Here is a 17,294-nt window from a genome sequence, read left to right as displayed (position 1 = left end):
CCGTTCCAGACGGTAATTTAACCTTTGCAGAATGAATTGCAGATTAATAGCGTATAATTTGACATGTATAAAAATTAAGTAGCTAAGTACGGGTACCTATTATTCGAATAAGACTGAGGGGCATTAAAACTCATGAACATGTAAACCAAACATCTAAAGTTCTATTACACGTAAAATTTAAATCTCCACCTACTGTTTTAACTTTTTATGTCACATGTCAAAGTTTTAGCCCTTATTTTAAAGGCGAACCGTACTTTTGACATGACAGTTGACTCAAAGAGTTAAAATGCCGCATGAGGAGTTATTTTTACAGTTTACACGTCCGCGTCACAAGACTAAAGATTTGGAATCGTGAGTAACTAATATATTATTAAAAAAGTCGAATGATGTTAAATATATTTTTTTTTTAACGATGTTCGAATTTATGTATAAAAATTACAATAAAACTTAAAGCTAGCCTTATCTAATTACTATATAAAATTATTTACTATATTAATAATTAATTAAATTAATTAAATTAAATAATTATTTTCCAACCACACTAAATTATAAGGGTAGTAACAAACATTTTTTTAGGATAATAGCACGGGTTCCTACAGAAACAAGGGTAAAACTAAAAAAATAAATGGAAACATTGCCAGCGGCAATACAATGGACCGAGAGGTACTCATTCTCATTCAATAAATTCATTTCATTCAGCAGTCATCACTAAACGCGATTTGTGAAACATGTCCGCCTTTTGTGTTTTTTTGACGTAAATATTGGCAAAAATCCTACTGTGTTTGCATCTGCGTGGTGATTTTCGGTGCTTTATCAGTGTTATAATGTGTGTGATCGTGTAGTGATCTGTTCATATGAGGCTGTTGTACAAAACTGGACCGATGGAGTCTCTCAGAAAATGGTTCTACAAACCAAGGGTATGCTAAACAATTCTTTATTCTGTTGTAATATCCTTTGATCCATTTTGTTTTTATGGCCTTTTAGGTGTAGCTACCGAGAAGTTACATATTATTTTATGTTTAAATCCAGTCAACACCGTAATGATGTCTATTTGTATTTTCTTAACGTAATCAAAACTCTTTGTTTTGGACTTGGTGAATCATATTATTATAAATTATAATGTTTTTATTTTCCTAGTCTGATAGGTAGGACTCGCAAGCAATTTACATTTTCTTTCGATAACATGTCATTAATGACAACATATTTTATTCTAACAAAGTTATCAACCACCTCTCAATATACAGACATTGTTGAGAGCTCTAAAATGTAAAACTTTGCATTAAGTAACCTAATTTACCTTCGTAACAGAATTGTCGATATTCGATGTGCGAGGTTTTATTGATACTTTATTTTGTTTTGTTGTTTTAAGTGATTTGGCCTACTTTCCAAATAATTTTGAATCTATTATTGTTGCTAAGCATTTGCTAAGTGATGAATGATGATACAGTGTTAAGAGCCCACTTCATCGAAGCGATCTGTTTCTACAGATGACGGAAACATCGTTATCTGTGCGTGTCACGTCACCCTTTCCATCTAACTACACCTGACACCTCACCCAGAAAGAGGCTTGTTGAGTGAATTTTGCTGGAGTAATAAGATTTTTTTTGTTAAAAACGGAAAGTGAAATACTCAAGAGGGAGATGCATGATGTATGAACAATAGGAATCAATTTGATATTATGTTAATTTTTTGCATATTAAAGTAAGTGGGTATTGATAAATAATGTAATATTTTGCATGAGTTTGTAATTTTGTAGTTTCCTACATGGTTTATTTACATACAAAGTTGCCTCAAGATTTTGTTTAAAATAGGTGTTTTAAACTTAATACTAAATGGGTCTACTATGAAGCAGAGAGTTAAGAAGAAAACAAACCGGCCAAGTGCGAGTCAGGCTCGTGCAATGAGGGTTCCGTACTACAGTAGTATTTTTTCGACATTTTGCAGGATAATTAAAAAACTATGATACATAAAAATGAATAAAAATCTGTTTTAGAATGCACAGGTGAAGACCTTTCATATGATACCCCACTTGATATAGTTATCTTACTTAGAAAATTGAAAATACTAATTATTAGTTCATGACCACAACTTTTTTTTGTGTGACGTAAGCCTAAATTCACGGTTTTCAGATTTTTCCCCAAATGTCAGCTATAAGATCTACCTACCTGCCAGGGAAGTACCCTGTAGGTTTCTTGACAGACAGACGGACATACAGACAGACAGACAGACAACAAAGTGATCCTATAAGGGTTCCGTTTTTCCTTTTGAGGTACGGAACCCTAAAAATGGAAAGCTATAAAGGAACTCTCACTGTAAGTATCAACACAGCAAGTTTTATTTTTATTATTTTATTCTTCAATAAATTTTTTTCAAACATATTATTATAATGTTAATCTTCAATTATATGATACTTACAGGCTAAGTCGCACCTCTTAAAGTTTATAAAGTATTATTATCTTACATGTTCAATCATAGATAGGTACATTTATATAAGAAAACGAATTAATTTATTGCTACATACGTAATTGGTATATTCGCTTACAAAAAAATGTTATTATTTGTTTAAAACGCGGGTACAACTAAGTTATGCCTACTCATTTTAGTAAACTGTCACTCAGCTGGCATGTTGTATAGAAGCAGGCGTTACTTTGTGAAAGTCCATGATATGCAATGAACCAAAAACTTTGAGCCGAAACTGTATGATGCAACATGCCTGCTAACCATGCAGGAAAAGCAGCCACTTGGTAATACGTATTGCTTGCCTGGTAGCTGCTTTTTCCTGCATGGTTAGCAGTGGGAGGGCGGGAGGTGCATTTCGCATGCTGCATGTTGCATCATACAGATTCAACCTGTTTCAGCGGATTACAGCAAATTAAGTTTTTGGTTCATTACTCAGCTTGCAGTAAGAAACCTGTCACTGGCCAGTGTATGGTCCGCATGCAGTGCTACGAAAGAAGAGTACTTGGATTGGAGAACTATGTTACATTTTCTAAGCGTCAGTGGGGACTCACACTGGAGAGTATCGTTATGCGTAGTTCCTCTCCAGTGTGCGTTCTCTTCGAAGCACAGAACTAAAAAGAACGAAGAGAAAACTATCAATGAAGCAAGTATTATTCAGTGACATTCGGAAGAAAAGAAAAGGACTTGCGTTGGAGAACTATGTTACATTTTCTTAGCGTCGGTGGGGACTCACACTGGGGAGTATCGTAATGCTTAGTTCCTCGCCAGTGTGAGTTCTCTTCGAAGCACAGAACTAAAAAGAATGAAGAGAAAGCTATCAATGAAGCAAGTATTATTCAGCGACACTCAGAAGAAAAGAAAAAGACTTGCATTGGAGAACTAAGTTACAAGTTCTAAGCGTTGGTGGGGACTCACACTGGGGAGTATCGTTATGCTTAATTCCTTACCAGTGTGAGTTCTCTTCGAAGCACAGAACTAAGAACGAAGAGAAAACTATCAATGAAGCAAGTATTATTCAGCGACACTCGGAAGAAAAGAAAAGGACTTGCGTTGGAGAACTATGTTACATTTTCTTAGCGTCGGTGGGGACTCACACTGGGGAGTATCGTTATACTTAGTTCCTCGCCAGTGTGAGTTCTCTTCGAAGCACAGAACTAAAAATAACGAAGAGAAAACTATCAATGAAGCAAGTATTATTCAGCGACACTCGGAAGAAAAGAAAAGGACTTGCGTTGGAGAACTATGTTACATTTTCTAAGCGTCGGTGGGGACTCACACTGGGGAGTATCGTTATACTTAGTTCCTCGCCAGTGTGAGTTCTCTTCGAAGCACAGAACTAAAAATAACGAAGAGAAAACTATCAATGAAGCAAGTATTATTCAGCGACACTCTGAAGAAAAGAAAAGGACTTGCGTTGGAGAACTAAGTTACAAGTTCTAAGCGTCGGTGGGGACTCACACTGGGGAGTATCGTTATGCTTAATTCCTTACCAGTGTGAGTTCTCTTCGAAGCACAGAACTAAAAAGAACGAAGAGAAAGCTATCAAAGAAGCAATATTAGTCAGTAACACTCGGAAGAAAGGATAAGTACTTGCAATGGAGGACCATGTTTTCTAAGCGTCGGTGGGGACTCACACTGGCGAGCATTGTTATACTTACTTGCTCTCCAGTGTGAATCCTCTACGAAGCTGAGAACTAAGCAGAACGAAGAGAAAGCTATAAGGGAACTCGCACTGTCGCTATCAATGAAACAAGTATACGGTATCTGACAACTAGTCAAATCAGTAACTTTTTATTAAACGTCAAAATGCGCACTTAATATGCGATATTCTTTGAAATACTTTGGAACCCTCGTAGGTTTAGTTTTAAGTTTGCGTAATAATTATCACCACTATATCTTACAAATCTAACACTATACCTGACCATCAATAAGAGTAATTTATTACCTATTTTGAATAAATCATTTGACTTTGACTTGAATCTGACGTCACATCTTAATGACGTACTTTTTAGGGTTCCGTACCTCAAAAGGAAAAACGGAACCCTTATAGGATCACTTTGTTGTCTGTCTGTCTGTCTGTCTGTGTTATAGCTGATATTTGCGGAAAAATCTAAAAACCGTGAATTTAGGGTTAGATCACACATAAAAAATTAAATTGTGGTCATGAACTAATCATTCGTATTTTCAACTTTCGAAGTGAGATAACTATATCAAGTGGGGTATCATATGAAAGGTCTTCACTTGTACATTCTGAAACAGATTTTTATTTATTTTTGTGCATCATAGTTTTTGAATTATCGTGCAAAATGTAGAAAAAATACGACTAGTACAGAACCCTCATTGCGCAAACCTGACTCGCACTTGGCCGGTTTTTATTTAGTTTCATCGGCAATTTAAAATGGTCATTACACTTAAAACTAACAAAGGACGTGGATTTTACGTATTTTAGAAGACCCTCTATGTAATTAATAATCGTCGAGAAATAATTTATTTTTGATGTAGTCAAATACCCAATTATACAGCGACACTCCGAAGCGAAGCAACTAAAAGGACTCGCATTGAAGAACCATGTTTTCTAAGCGTCGGTGGGGACTCACACTGGCGAGTATCGTTATACTTACTTGCTCTCCAGTGTGAAGCCTCATCGAAGCAGAGAACTAAGAAGAATGAAAAGAAAGTTATGGGCATTTTTATGTAAACGGGGCAATTCGTCGTTGTAATATTATTTGATACTAGCTGATGCTCGCGACTTCGTCCGCGTGGAATTAAGTTTTTTAAAAATCCCGTGGGAACTCTTTGGTTTTCCGGGATAAAAAGTAGCCTATGTCACTCTCCAGGTCTTCATCTATGCCCATGCAAAAAATCACGTCAATCCGTTGCACCGTTGCGACGTGATTAAAGGACAAACCAACAAACAAATACAATTTCGCATTTATAATAAGGGTACTGATTTTTTTTTCGATTTTAGGATATTATTCTTTTAAAAATAGCAGAAAAAATGTTCATTAAAATGTGTTCACGAAAAAAATAATTTACTAAATGACATAGTATGGACGGATATAATTATGTATATACTTACTTCTAATATTATAATTGCGAAAGTGTGTCTGTCTGTCTGTCTGCTAGCTTTTCACGGCCCATCCGTTCAACCGGTTTTAATGAAATTTGGTACAGAGATAGCTTGCATCCCGGGGAAGGACATAGGCTACTCTTTATCCCGGAAAATATATCAAAGAGTTCCCACGGGATTTTCAAAAACCGAAATCCACGCGGACGAAGTCGCGGGCATCATCTAGTATGTGATAAATATGGCAACCTTCACTACGCATTGTCTACGGTACTATTGTCTACAGTTCTGAGAGAGATGTAAAATATGGCTGCGAAGTGTTAATTCCTTGTAAAGTGTAATTTAACTAATAAGTAAAATAAAAGATGTTCAATGAGATGATTTATTATTTATTTAAAACATAATAACCAACAATATGGACTTCAAATTCTATTAAAAATATATATTGAATCAAATTTTTTTTCCAACTAAGATGTCACAACTGACAATAAGGCTGAAAAATATTCCTATTCTTAGTTGGAAGTTTGAACACTTAACTATTTACTTATCCAAGGTCTTGTTATCTTAAATATTTTAAGATTATAATATTATAAGTACCTACTTACCGATGTTTTCTAAATAATGTAAAATGATTAATATTTTAAATTTTTTGCTTAGTTAACTTGCTTAAACGATAATAATTTATGATAACAATTATCAAGATTTACTAGCTATTAACAATTGTAACTAGACTAGAGTGAAGTGCTTCTAATAAATAAGGACTTATTTACTTGATTTATAGTTAAGAAAGTATATAAATGTAGTTTATGAAGCTACCTAGACAAAGGATTTTTTATCTTACTTTGTGTGTATTACTTAGCATACTAAGCATTATGCATTGTCACACATCTCCAATGGAAAGCATTAGTTATTAGAGTTCCGTACCATAGGGCTCTGCTGTCATTTCGTCTGTCTGTCCGTTTGTCCTCCCGTCTCTCCATCTGTCTGTCTGGTAGGGGGCTGCATCTTATGAAGCTTACTCAATAGGTAGAAGGTTGCAATTTTTAGTGTTTATTTCTATTGCGAATATAAATGCGAAAGTGTGTTTGTTTGTTGGTTTGTCCTTCAATCACGTCGCAACGGACCAACGGGTCGACCTGATTTTTTGCATGAGTATAGTTAAATGCCTAGAGAGTGACATAGGCTAGTTTTTATCGCAGAAAATCAATGAGCGTCAAAGGATTTTTAAAAACCTAAATCCACGCAAGCCAAGTATTATATTATCTCGTATGATGGTACGGAACCCTTCGTGTGTAAGTCCGACTCGCACTTGACCGGTTTTATTTGTTTTTTAAATCCAAAAGCAAATGTACTAACTACTTACTTATCTAGATAATAAAATATTAAGCACCTATGTAGGTTATTACTTATTAAGTTCATACAAGTAGAAATAGCTTATTCACTTAAAAGGTGGCGATTATTATTTACTTATCGAGAATCATTTCGCGACAATTATCGGGTTTATTGGTTAAGGTCGTTCTTCCGTCCTTGTCCGGTTTGTGATCTTTTTCTGTTTGCATCCCGCTCTTGTACTTTCACTTTTTTTACCGCTTTCTCAATAGCCTCGGGTGAAACTCGGCCGTTCTGCCAAATATTTCGCGAATTGTGCCGTTCATTGAAACTTGATATTTACCTATTCAGGGCCATCTTTAACCTATTGGAGGCCCATGGGCACATTAGAATAATTGGGCCCCTATGACCTTGACAGTAGTGGGTCGGGGCCCCGGGGGTAAACAAGAAGGATCGAATATAAGTCAGTCTTGACTATAGTTAACTATCTCTATGGTCCTCTGTTTGAGTAGGCCTTTTTGACCTTTGATTTTATCGAAATAATTATGTTTTTCAGTATTAAAATATATTTCGGTCGGTTATAGTTTGGTGATCTGTCAGGGACTAGTTAGGGACCCCCCTATCTATCGTGGGCCCTGGGCACGTGCCCATAGTGCCCAGTGGGAAAGATGGGCCTGTACCTATTAACACCTAGTCACCGAATACCGACTGACTAGCTTGGGATAGACCGACCGGCGGTGGTGGACTATGGCCGAAAGTCTAAACTCTAAACCCTTTAAACCCTTCTCAATCTAGCAGGAGATCAGCCTACTGATTCGCTTACTCAGTGTCTAACACTGAATGAAAGTCACCGATATCATTTGACATTTAATTTTAGGGTTCCGTACCTCAAAAGTAAAAAAAGAAACCCTTATAGGATGACTTTGTTATCTGTCTGTCTGTCCGTCGTGTCTGTCAAAAAAACCTATAGAGTAACTCCCACAAATTGCTAATGCGTGTGGCCGCCATTTTAGTGACGTCAGCACTAAACTGAAGTGTCGAGCTGATGGTATATTTTTATTTCGACTGACGTCATTTCGACGTTAATGAGACATGGTTCCAGCGCAATAGCAATTTGCGGGACTTATACTTCCCGTTGACCAAGAATCATGAAATTTGGTAGGTAGGTAGAGCACAAGTAAAGGAATAAATTCGGAAACCGTGAACTTGTGATTAGATACATCACAAAAAAATCACTGGAGTTTTAATAACCTTAATCCACGCGGGTGAAGTCGCGGGCATCGCTAGTCTAAATATATAAAAGGTAAAGGTGACTGACTGACTGATTTATCAATGCACAGCTCAAACTTCTGAACGGATCGGGCTGTTTGGCATGCAGATAGCTATTATGACGTAGACATCCGCTAAGAAAGGATTTTTGAAAATTCAGTCCCTAGGTTTGAAATTGGTGTACCTAGGTCATAGTCCACTCGGGTAAAGTCGCGGGAATAATAAGCTAGAAAAAATATAAAAAATACTTTTGTGATCTTTTTAAAAATCGTTATCAGTAAATTGCATGCTAGACTTGTGGTCGATGATGAATTTTATCGTCATTCGTCATCGTCAGTCCTTGGTAGGTAACTAATAGCACACCACAGAAATTGATTACGATCTTATCAGTTGTTGGTTATTTGATAAGGGGGAGGGTGGAAGGGGGGCTATTTTTAATTTTAATACTTATTAGATTATTAATTTTAATTTATTTAGTTTTCCGGGATACAAAGTAGCCTATGTCCTTTCCCGGGATGCAAGCTATCTCTGTACCAAATTTCATCAAAATCGGTATAAGAATTTGCCGTGAAAAGCTAGCAGATGGACAGACAGACAGACACACTCACTTTTCGTTAAATTTGAAAACAATACAAATTGCATAGTCAGGTCGAATATAAACTTAGGCGCAAAGCACACCTGCAGGACGGAGTAGAGACAAGGTGCAGTTTTTGATAAAAAGGCAAACTAGGCTTTATTTAGTTTGGTATACGACTGGTCTTGCAACACTGTGGTTTTCGGTCGTCATCCTAGCACCTTGGAACTCCAACGTCCATCGGTTTTTCGAACTATGTGGCCCCGCTCATTGTCACTTCAGCTTCGCAACCCGTTAACCCATTGACCTTTAGAAACAGATAGCAGATTTGTAGATCATTGTCTCTGTTGTTGAGACCGACAAAACGTCATATTATATAGGTATGAGTGACAGAGACAACGCTCTACAAAGCCGAAATGTCATTCTAAACGCCCATGTACATTACTTTCTACCGCGTCCTGTACCTGTAGTTCGCGGAAGGTCCAGATGGCAATCGGGGTGGGGATGCCCCGCAATCCATTGATGACTATATTATGTCGGTAGGAGAACCAGAGTAGATAGGTACATATTATATCCTACGGATCTCCTCATTTCTGATTTTATCACGTGTTAACTTATTAAAGTTCTTAGTTATTAAGTAAGTACCTACTACTCTAACAGCCGTACTTAGAGTCGCTTAATCGTTACTTAAGATTGAGTTGAACGAGACAGAGCTGTATCTCTCATATAAATCTGTCTCGTTTTAACTCAATCTTAATTAACGATTAGGGACTCTGAGTACGGCTGTTAATGTGTTATCTAGGACATTAGTAATTACAAAAAAAAAATTTGTGATAATATAATAGCTGGGGAATCTTAAACACCCGTATGTAATTAGGTACTTAGTTATTTAGTGCATACGATGTCATACCTATAGTGTGTGACAGGTTGAGATGGCAATCGGGGTGCGGACGCCCCGCACAGCCGCACAGCCCCGGCGTTAACGCGGTGCGGGCGAGCGCGGGTGACGTGCGAGTGTGCAGGGCGCCCTCCCGCTACATACCCCGATTGCCATTTCGACCTGTCGCGAACTCTTTAATGAATAAACGATGGTTGGTTGGGTATCGAAAGGCGGTTTTACATTTTACATCTGCGCAAATAAATTATTGTTTTCATAGGTTATCTACCTTAAAGTACCGTGACAGCCTAGTGGTTAAGATCATCATCATCATCATCATCAACCGATAGACGTCCACTGCTGTACACAGGTCTCTTGTAGGGACTTCCACACGCCACGGTCTTGCGCCGCCTGAATCCAGCGGCTCCTATCTCAACCGATAAAAAAATAATTTTTTCTTAACTCCACCGAAATGTATTTCTTACTCATCCTAGAGATAAAATTGCGAGCATGAAGATGTATTTTTGTACGGATAGCATAAATTATTTGAAATATTCAAAACGATTTTTTTTGTGCTATTTATTAAATAAAACCTGTAAAACAGGTCTACCTAATGACTATTATTAACTTTTTGTCAAGCTTTATGTTGTTTTCTATTGTTTCTTTTTCTTTTTTTAATAAAGAATATTAGCCATGTTAAATGACTAATATTCCCCTTTCCTCTCCAACTAAGCGTCAAGCTTGTGCTAAGAGTAGGTATGACAATAGTGCAACGGGCGGGGTTTGAACCGTCAACCTTTCGGTTTTCAGTCCACTATTTTACCCGTTGAGCTATTGAGGCTCAAGGATGTTTAGTTCTGTTAACTTACTAATGGAAGTACGTGAAAGAGGTATATTATATAATAATAAGAGAGACAGAGATAACAATACAAGCTTTCATATGAGCCTTAAAAAATATCCGCGAGTGCAACCATTATTTAGAGCCTCGATAGCTAAAGGAGCGGACTGAAATCCGAAAGGTCGCCGGTTCAAACCCCACCCGTTGCACTGTTCTCGTACCTACTCCTAGCACAAGCTTCACGCTTAATTTGAGGGGAAAGAAAAAAATCGAAAAAAAAGTCGCAAATTGCTATTACGCTGGAACCATGTCTCATTAATGAAATGACGTCATTTTGACGTCAGCCGAAATAAAAATATACCATCAGCTCGAATCTTCAGTCTAGTGCTGACGTCACTGAAATGGCGGCCACGCGTATTAGCAATTTGCGGGACTTAAACGCAAGTCAAGAAGAGCAAATTGCATAAACGGGCCGATGAAGACGCATCAGTGCCAAATAGAGTTATTAGTTATGACAACTCTACCAGTGGCTCTTATTGATATGAGGGTAAGGACTATTATGGTATACACAAGCGATGGATTCAGTTGGACTCACGCTTAAACCGACCTCGACATTGCATGCGATAGGGTGACCATATACAAGGTTTAGAAAGCAGGACATATTAGCAGAAAGTTAAAGCTTAATAATTTTGTACTGAACTAAAAGGAAGTCTGTAATTTTTTTTTTTGAAAAAGTATACTTCACAGTGAATCCATGTGACAAAATGATTTTCGTGGCGAGTAAGTACTCATTTAAAAGTTTTAATTGAAACCATGCTCGGAGCGATTTCGACATTGCCTACAATAAGGTGACCATATTGAAAACGCGGGACGCGAGGTGGTATATTTTATCCAAAGGATAGAACGTGTTTTTTAGATAAGAGCTGAATGCTTCTGCTATCCAGAAATCCCTTAAATAAATAATAAAATAAATAAAAATAATTTTTATTCAATTAAAGGTTTACAAGTACCTACCTGCTTATGAATCGTCAAATCAGTCAAACGCATCTACCACTGACTGCACTGGTTCGGAATACCTTTCCTACCGAAAAAAACTAGCAAGAAGTGAACTAGAAGTGAAACTAGAACTAGAAGAACTAGCTGCCCCGGCGAACTTCGTACCGCCTAACAGTCGATTCATTTTCAGGCAATTTTTTAAATTTTTCTCTCACCAGCAGTATCAGGGTTCAGGAGTTGGGACTTGAAGTCTGAGAAAGAAGTCGTTGCTTGGTACCTACAATATGAATTCACTATGAACACTTCCTGAATCTTGATAACTTAGGCGGGCAGTAACCCTGCAGCATCAGGATTAAGGAGTTGGATCCAGAATTTTTTATGAGACCACCAGGAAAACTTCTTCTGTTGATTTAAAAAAAAATTTTTGCAAATCGGTCCAGAAACCTCGAAAAAATCGAAGTAGAAAAAAAACCACCTCCTTTTTGACAGTCGGTTAAAAACCGATGACCTTGAAATATTTACGGAACAATCATTAAAATATCCCCTTTCTAACAAAAAAAGAATGAATGAAACTACGCGTTAATGAATTACAGCTCAGTATACATTTTAACTTTCAACCCCTCTCCTAAGGGAACCATGCTGAATTTCGGGATAAAAAGTATCCTATGTCCTTCCTCATAGTATGACCTCAAATCGTACCAAGTTTCATTGGAATCCATTCAGTAGTTTCAGCGTGATGCGCGGCCGTGATACAGACAGACAGACAGACAGACAGACCGACCGACAGACAGACAGACAAAAATGAAAAAAGTTACAGTTTTGGGTTCAGTATCGATTATTGAGTGCCCTCGAAAAATTTTTTTCAAAATATCTTCAATGTACAGAATTGGACCTGTTACAGTTTTATTATAAGTATTGATTGATTACGTACTACTTGTACTTTAGTACTTATCTCTAGTAAAGGCATAGTTACCCTATTTTACTGACTGTTTTTTTATTTGGATTTTGAAATAACCGAGTGCGTCACTAGATCAGATTTTATCTGTATGTACGTGAATTTTTAGTCACGTTTATGTTAAACACTATTTTGAAATGGTGATAAATTGATGTGTGATATAAATTCAATTGATACCACACTCAAATCCAACCTCGACATTATATACAATAGGGTGACAAACTTAATTTTCAAAAAAAATCTGTGATATAACCACAAATTTACTGTTTTCGGATTTATTCCTTTACTTGTGCTATAAGACTTGCCTAGCTACCAAGTTTCATGATTTCAGGTTAACGGGAAGTACCCTATATGTTTTCAACAGGCAGACAACAAAGTGATTATAAAAGGGTTCCTTTTTTCCTTATGAGATACGGAACCCTAAAAAAATAAAGCAAATAAAGCTGAAATTAAGTTTCACTCTCCATTTGTAGAAATGCGTTGCACCCGAGTTATGTTAAAATGTATGTTCTAATCGTTTATGTGAGCTATCTGTTAGTTACCCACAATTAACGTTATAAAAACAAAAAAAGAATTTTCAAAATCGGTCCAGGCGTCTTTGAGTAATCGGGGAACATACATAAAAAAATAAAAAATAAAAAAATAAAAAAAGATTCCGACGAATTGAGAACCTCCTCCTTTTTTTGAAGTCGGTTAAAAAATTGATGTCATGAAAGTTATATAGATCACATGAAGTGTAAGGCCCTTCGTACATTACGATACTTATAGACGACTAGTATCCTACGCGAGTCTCGAAGATGAGTCGCTGAGGAGTATCTCACATACATTTGTATGGTGATTCGCACACTTCGCTACCGGCATCCTCGCATCTGCTACTAGTCTCGCGATACCCACCTTGTCGCCGCGCGTTGCGTCTCATACGAATCTTGGCAAAATGGCGCCGGATCAGTAGTTTGACATTACAGTTCAAGAAGAATTATTTGTTTTAGTAGCATAATGTACGAAACTCGAGTAGCGAACATGTTGTATTCAACTGGCATGCGATTACGGTATCGTCTCTTGCGAGTAGGGCCTAACGGCAACCAGGAATGTCCTGGAAAACACTACAATATTGGTTACCCTAACGAAATCCAGTGAATGTATTATAATATTATTTCAATTTAAAAGTATACTAACAGCCGCACTCAGAGTCGCTAATCGTTACTTAAGATTGAGTTAAAACGAGACAGATATACATATGTGAGAGATATAGCTTTGTCTCGTTTTAAATACACTTAAGTAACGATTAAGCGACTCTGAGTGCGGCTGTTAGATATATCTAAGTACTTACCTAGACCATGAATCATTCAATCAATGGAAAGTATATCATCTGACGTTCAAACAATGAATCTTGAGGAGTGGTGACGGTTATTGTAAACAGGTCCGTGGACCATGAAAAATGGATGAAATTGTGTCTTTTTTCCGTTTTTGGACAACAGTGCGCCATTTTGAATTGTTTTTGTAGGGTTCCGTACCCGAAGGGTGCCAACGGGACCTTATTAGGTACATGTACTTAGTTAATTTTACTTTATGTTATTTTAATTTTTATAATGGTACTAGCTGCCCCGGCGAACTTCGTACCGCCTTACAGTCGATTCTTTTAAAGGTTTTTTAAAAAAAAAATTCTCTCCGTAAAAACGATCCCCGTACTGTAAGGAATATTATGAAAAAATAATTAGCGAAATCGGTTTAGCTGTTCTCGAGATTTGCGATCAGCAACACATTTTGCGATTCATTTTTATATTTAGAAGATATTTTATGAATAATATATTATGTACATATTATAATACTGGGTTCTTTTGCCTTTAAAATAAAAAACTTTATTATTATTATTATTATTATTACTAGGCCTCCGCCGTCCGTCCGTCTGTATGTCAGTGGGCTCGTGAACCGTAATAGGTAGAGAGTTGAAATTTTCACTGAATGTGTACCCTACTATTTTCTATTGCCGCTATAACAACAAATGATAAAAATTTCAAAATGGAATGGAAAATAAAAATAAATAAAAACTTGTACGATGTATAAACAACTTAACCTCCAATCCGGGTTTATTAGTCTTGGGATGACCCTAATATGAATCAAACGCAGTTCCGATGTCCACAGTCTTATATTCAGGTACACTTGTAACATCCACTTAGTTTATATCTAGCTTAATTAATCACCTAGTACTTATATCTCGCTTAATTACTTTTATCTCGTCCATCTTTTTCTCTCGCTGCGTCCGTCCGACGCCGCTACCACTGTCACACCTCCACTCACGGGTGACAGATGGCAGGTTTTCTGTGTTGCCTACAGTCGTCCATCCTGCTCCAGATATGTCCTCATATCTGACCACTCGGCCTTCCAACCGAGGGTAATGCCCTCATACCCATAACTCAATAGGAGCAACATAGAATACCTTAACAGTCCTATATTATAATTAATATGATTAGTATAATAATTCCTCTAACAGATCAAAGCTAACATTGTTAGATTTAACAAGTGCACAAAACAAGTGCCAATGAGACCTACAAAATACTGGTATCAATAATCATTATGTACATTGCAATCAACATCTTTAAGTCTAATTCTTATAAATACACAACAAATCACACTGAGATAAGTAAATAGTAAATACTATAAGTCATTCTGATTTAAGCTTGATATTAAGAAAATTGTATGATCTAGTTATTGTTAGTGATATACGTATACAACCAATTCACAATAGTATAATCAAATATTGAAATCAACACAATTTATGTTAATACTTAATACAAGGAAATTATAGTGAAATCAATAATTTTATTTTTAAATATTATTATGAACTACATATTCTTCAAGTTTGTATTTGTATTTAGTAATACGTGAATAAATATTTGCATGGCAAATGTGGCAATACTAATTATGAGAATTATAAAACATCTTTGGTAATTTGCATTTAAAGCGAATAAAATATAATCAACCTTAAACAAAACAACAACGAGGAAAGAAAAGAAGGATAGTGAATTATCACCAACTTGAATTCTGAGTGCTAAGTACTCTATGATTTTAAACAATGTCACTATCAGTTTTCAATTAAAGTAAGTTTGTTTGCCCTTTCCTTCTTACCACTGTAATGACATGAATTCTAATCCTACATAATGCTCTAATGCAACACAAATTACAATATTTTCACTAGTATATACATTTTAAGAGATATGGTAAGAGTTGTTGGATCCCATTGACCATTACTAACACTTTATACAAAATTAATCACAAAGTTTTACAATATACTAATGAACCTAACTACTTCTGTAGACTTCATAATTTCTTTAAACTTAAAAATAAATTAAAAGAATATCTTATAATCCAATGTTCTCATACAATTGATGAATATTTGATATGAGTTGACCTTGATTATAATGTCTTTGTAGTGTTTCATGCATTACCAATTTGACTATCGTGAATTGACATTTAATTATTCTCAAGTGGTACCTACTGATTGACACCGTTGAAAAAAAAAATATATATATATATATATATATATATATTACAATATAAGTATGTAACGTAAAACAAATAATAAGAAAACAATATGCCAATCTTTAATTGCATATATGTAGTATTATACTAAGCAATATCGGTAAGTATATGAATAATGATTGTAAAATAATTTTGCAGACCAGAAAGGCAGAGATGTCGGCACAGATATTATGTGACCATATTTTGTACTCTACTTGAATAACAATAAAAGATAATTACCTATCAAATTGAGTTATTGAATATTGAACCTATGTCTACGAAGTCAAGATAAATAATATGGTTAAATGTAGTTGTTATTATTAATAAGTACTAAGATCGAAACAAACCACAATGTATTCTAAGGAGACCCCAATAATCATATTATTCCAGAAATTTAAAGAAACATGAATCCACTAATTGATAATGATACACACAGTACAGATCACTATGAGATCTACAATGTGTAAAATGTAATCCTATATTTTCAAATAACTGAGACGACTGCCTCTGACTGTATCTCGATTGTAGCACAACAAATACTATTATTAATATAACAAAATAAGTCACAATGATGTTAGCCAAGGTATTATTGTATTATTATAAACTCGTTACCTGTGATGCCCCATATCATCCTTGCACTAGGGGCAGATGCATGCATAACTGTGTCTACCATAAGCCCCGTAAGTGCGATAGAGAGCGCAACAGACGGCGTTTTGTTGCCCCATTTTATTGTCTCGCAAGCAACGAGTCCTTCATGGCACTATAGACTTAATTGATGTAACATACAATAAAATCTGATTTCTGGAAACTTCCATTCTTGTACATTCTTGAGCGCGTAAGGACGAACGATGCCAGAGACCCTCGTCCTCTTATGATAATATGGTTAACTTGAACACGGTGATTGAGGACAAACAGCACCAAACGCTGCACCAACCCAGCGTCATGCTGAGCCGTGAATTGCCGCATCGGTCACCGTTGCTTGTCTCGTGTCAGTGTGTAACAAATGAATGACAAAGATGTAGGAAATTATTTCGTGATACATTGGTGTACTTATACGCTTTAATAACATATCAGCGATCCATACATTAATACCTAGCGAGTGAAGTAAGCAAGCCTTCGTGCGCGAACTGCTTATATAGTCTATTGGAATAGATGTTACTTGAAATAGTATTTAAGAATTTGCTCTTTACTGTGCTGTTTCCACCAAACATCAACGTAATACAATGAGTGACTGCGAAGATGTACATTAACATGAACCGATATTTAGCATTTACAATCAGCATGTCATTTTAGATCTACTTTAAAGGGTCTATACAACTTCTAGCTACTACGTACCGAATTCAGCAAGACATAATTAATATATCATTACGGAATACGTCAATTATAAGAACTTTAATTTGAATTTAAGTA

The 17,294-nt window shown here is 36.1% G+C and overlaps 1 protein-coding gene across 1 annotated transcript in view; it reads left to right on the top strand.

Annotated features, from left to right (window-relative positions):
* The first annotated feature begins 702 nt into the window (after positions 1–702).
* LOC117993496 (lateral signaling target protein 2 homolog) overlaps positions 703–17,294 on the top strand; it is a 66,516-nt gene continuing 49,924 nt past the window's right edge. Inside the window, exon 1 of the mRNA XM_034981300.2 lies at positions 703–917. Within this exon, the coding sequence (XP_034837191.1) occupies positions 855–917 (63 nt within the window). The 5' untranslated portion in view covers positions 703–854. The remainder of the gene's footprint in view (positions 918–17,294) is intronic.

This window comes from Maniola hyperantus, chromosome 24 (genome assembly GCF_902806685.2).
Source record: "Maniola hyperantus chromosome 24, iAphHyp1.2, whole genome shotgun sequence".
NCBI classification, from domain to species: Eukaryota; Metazoa; Arthropoda; class Insecta; order Lepidoptera; family Nymphalidae; genus Maniola; species Maniola hyperantus.
The sequence above is the reverse complement of the archived record's forward strand: the minus strand, read 5'-3'. Positions and strand labels throughout refer to the sequence as shown.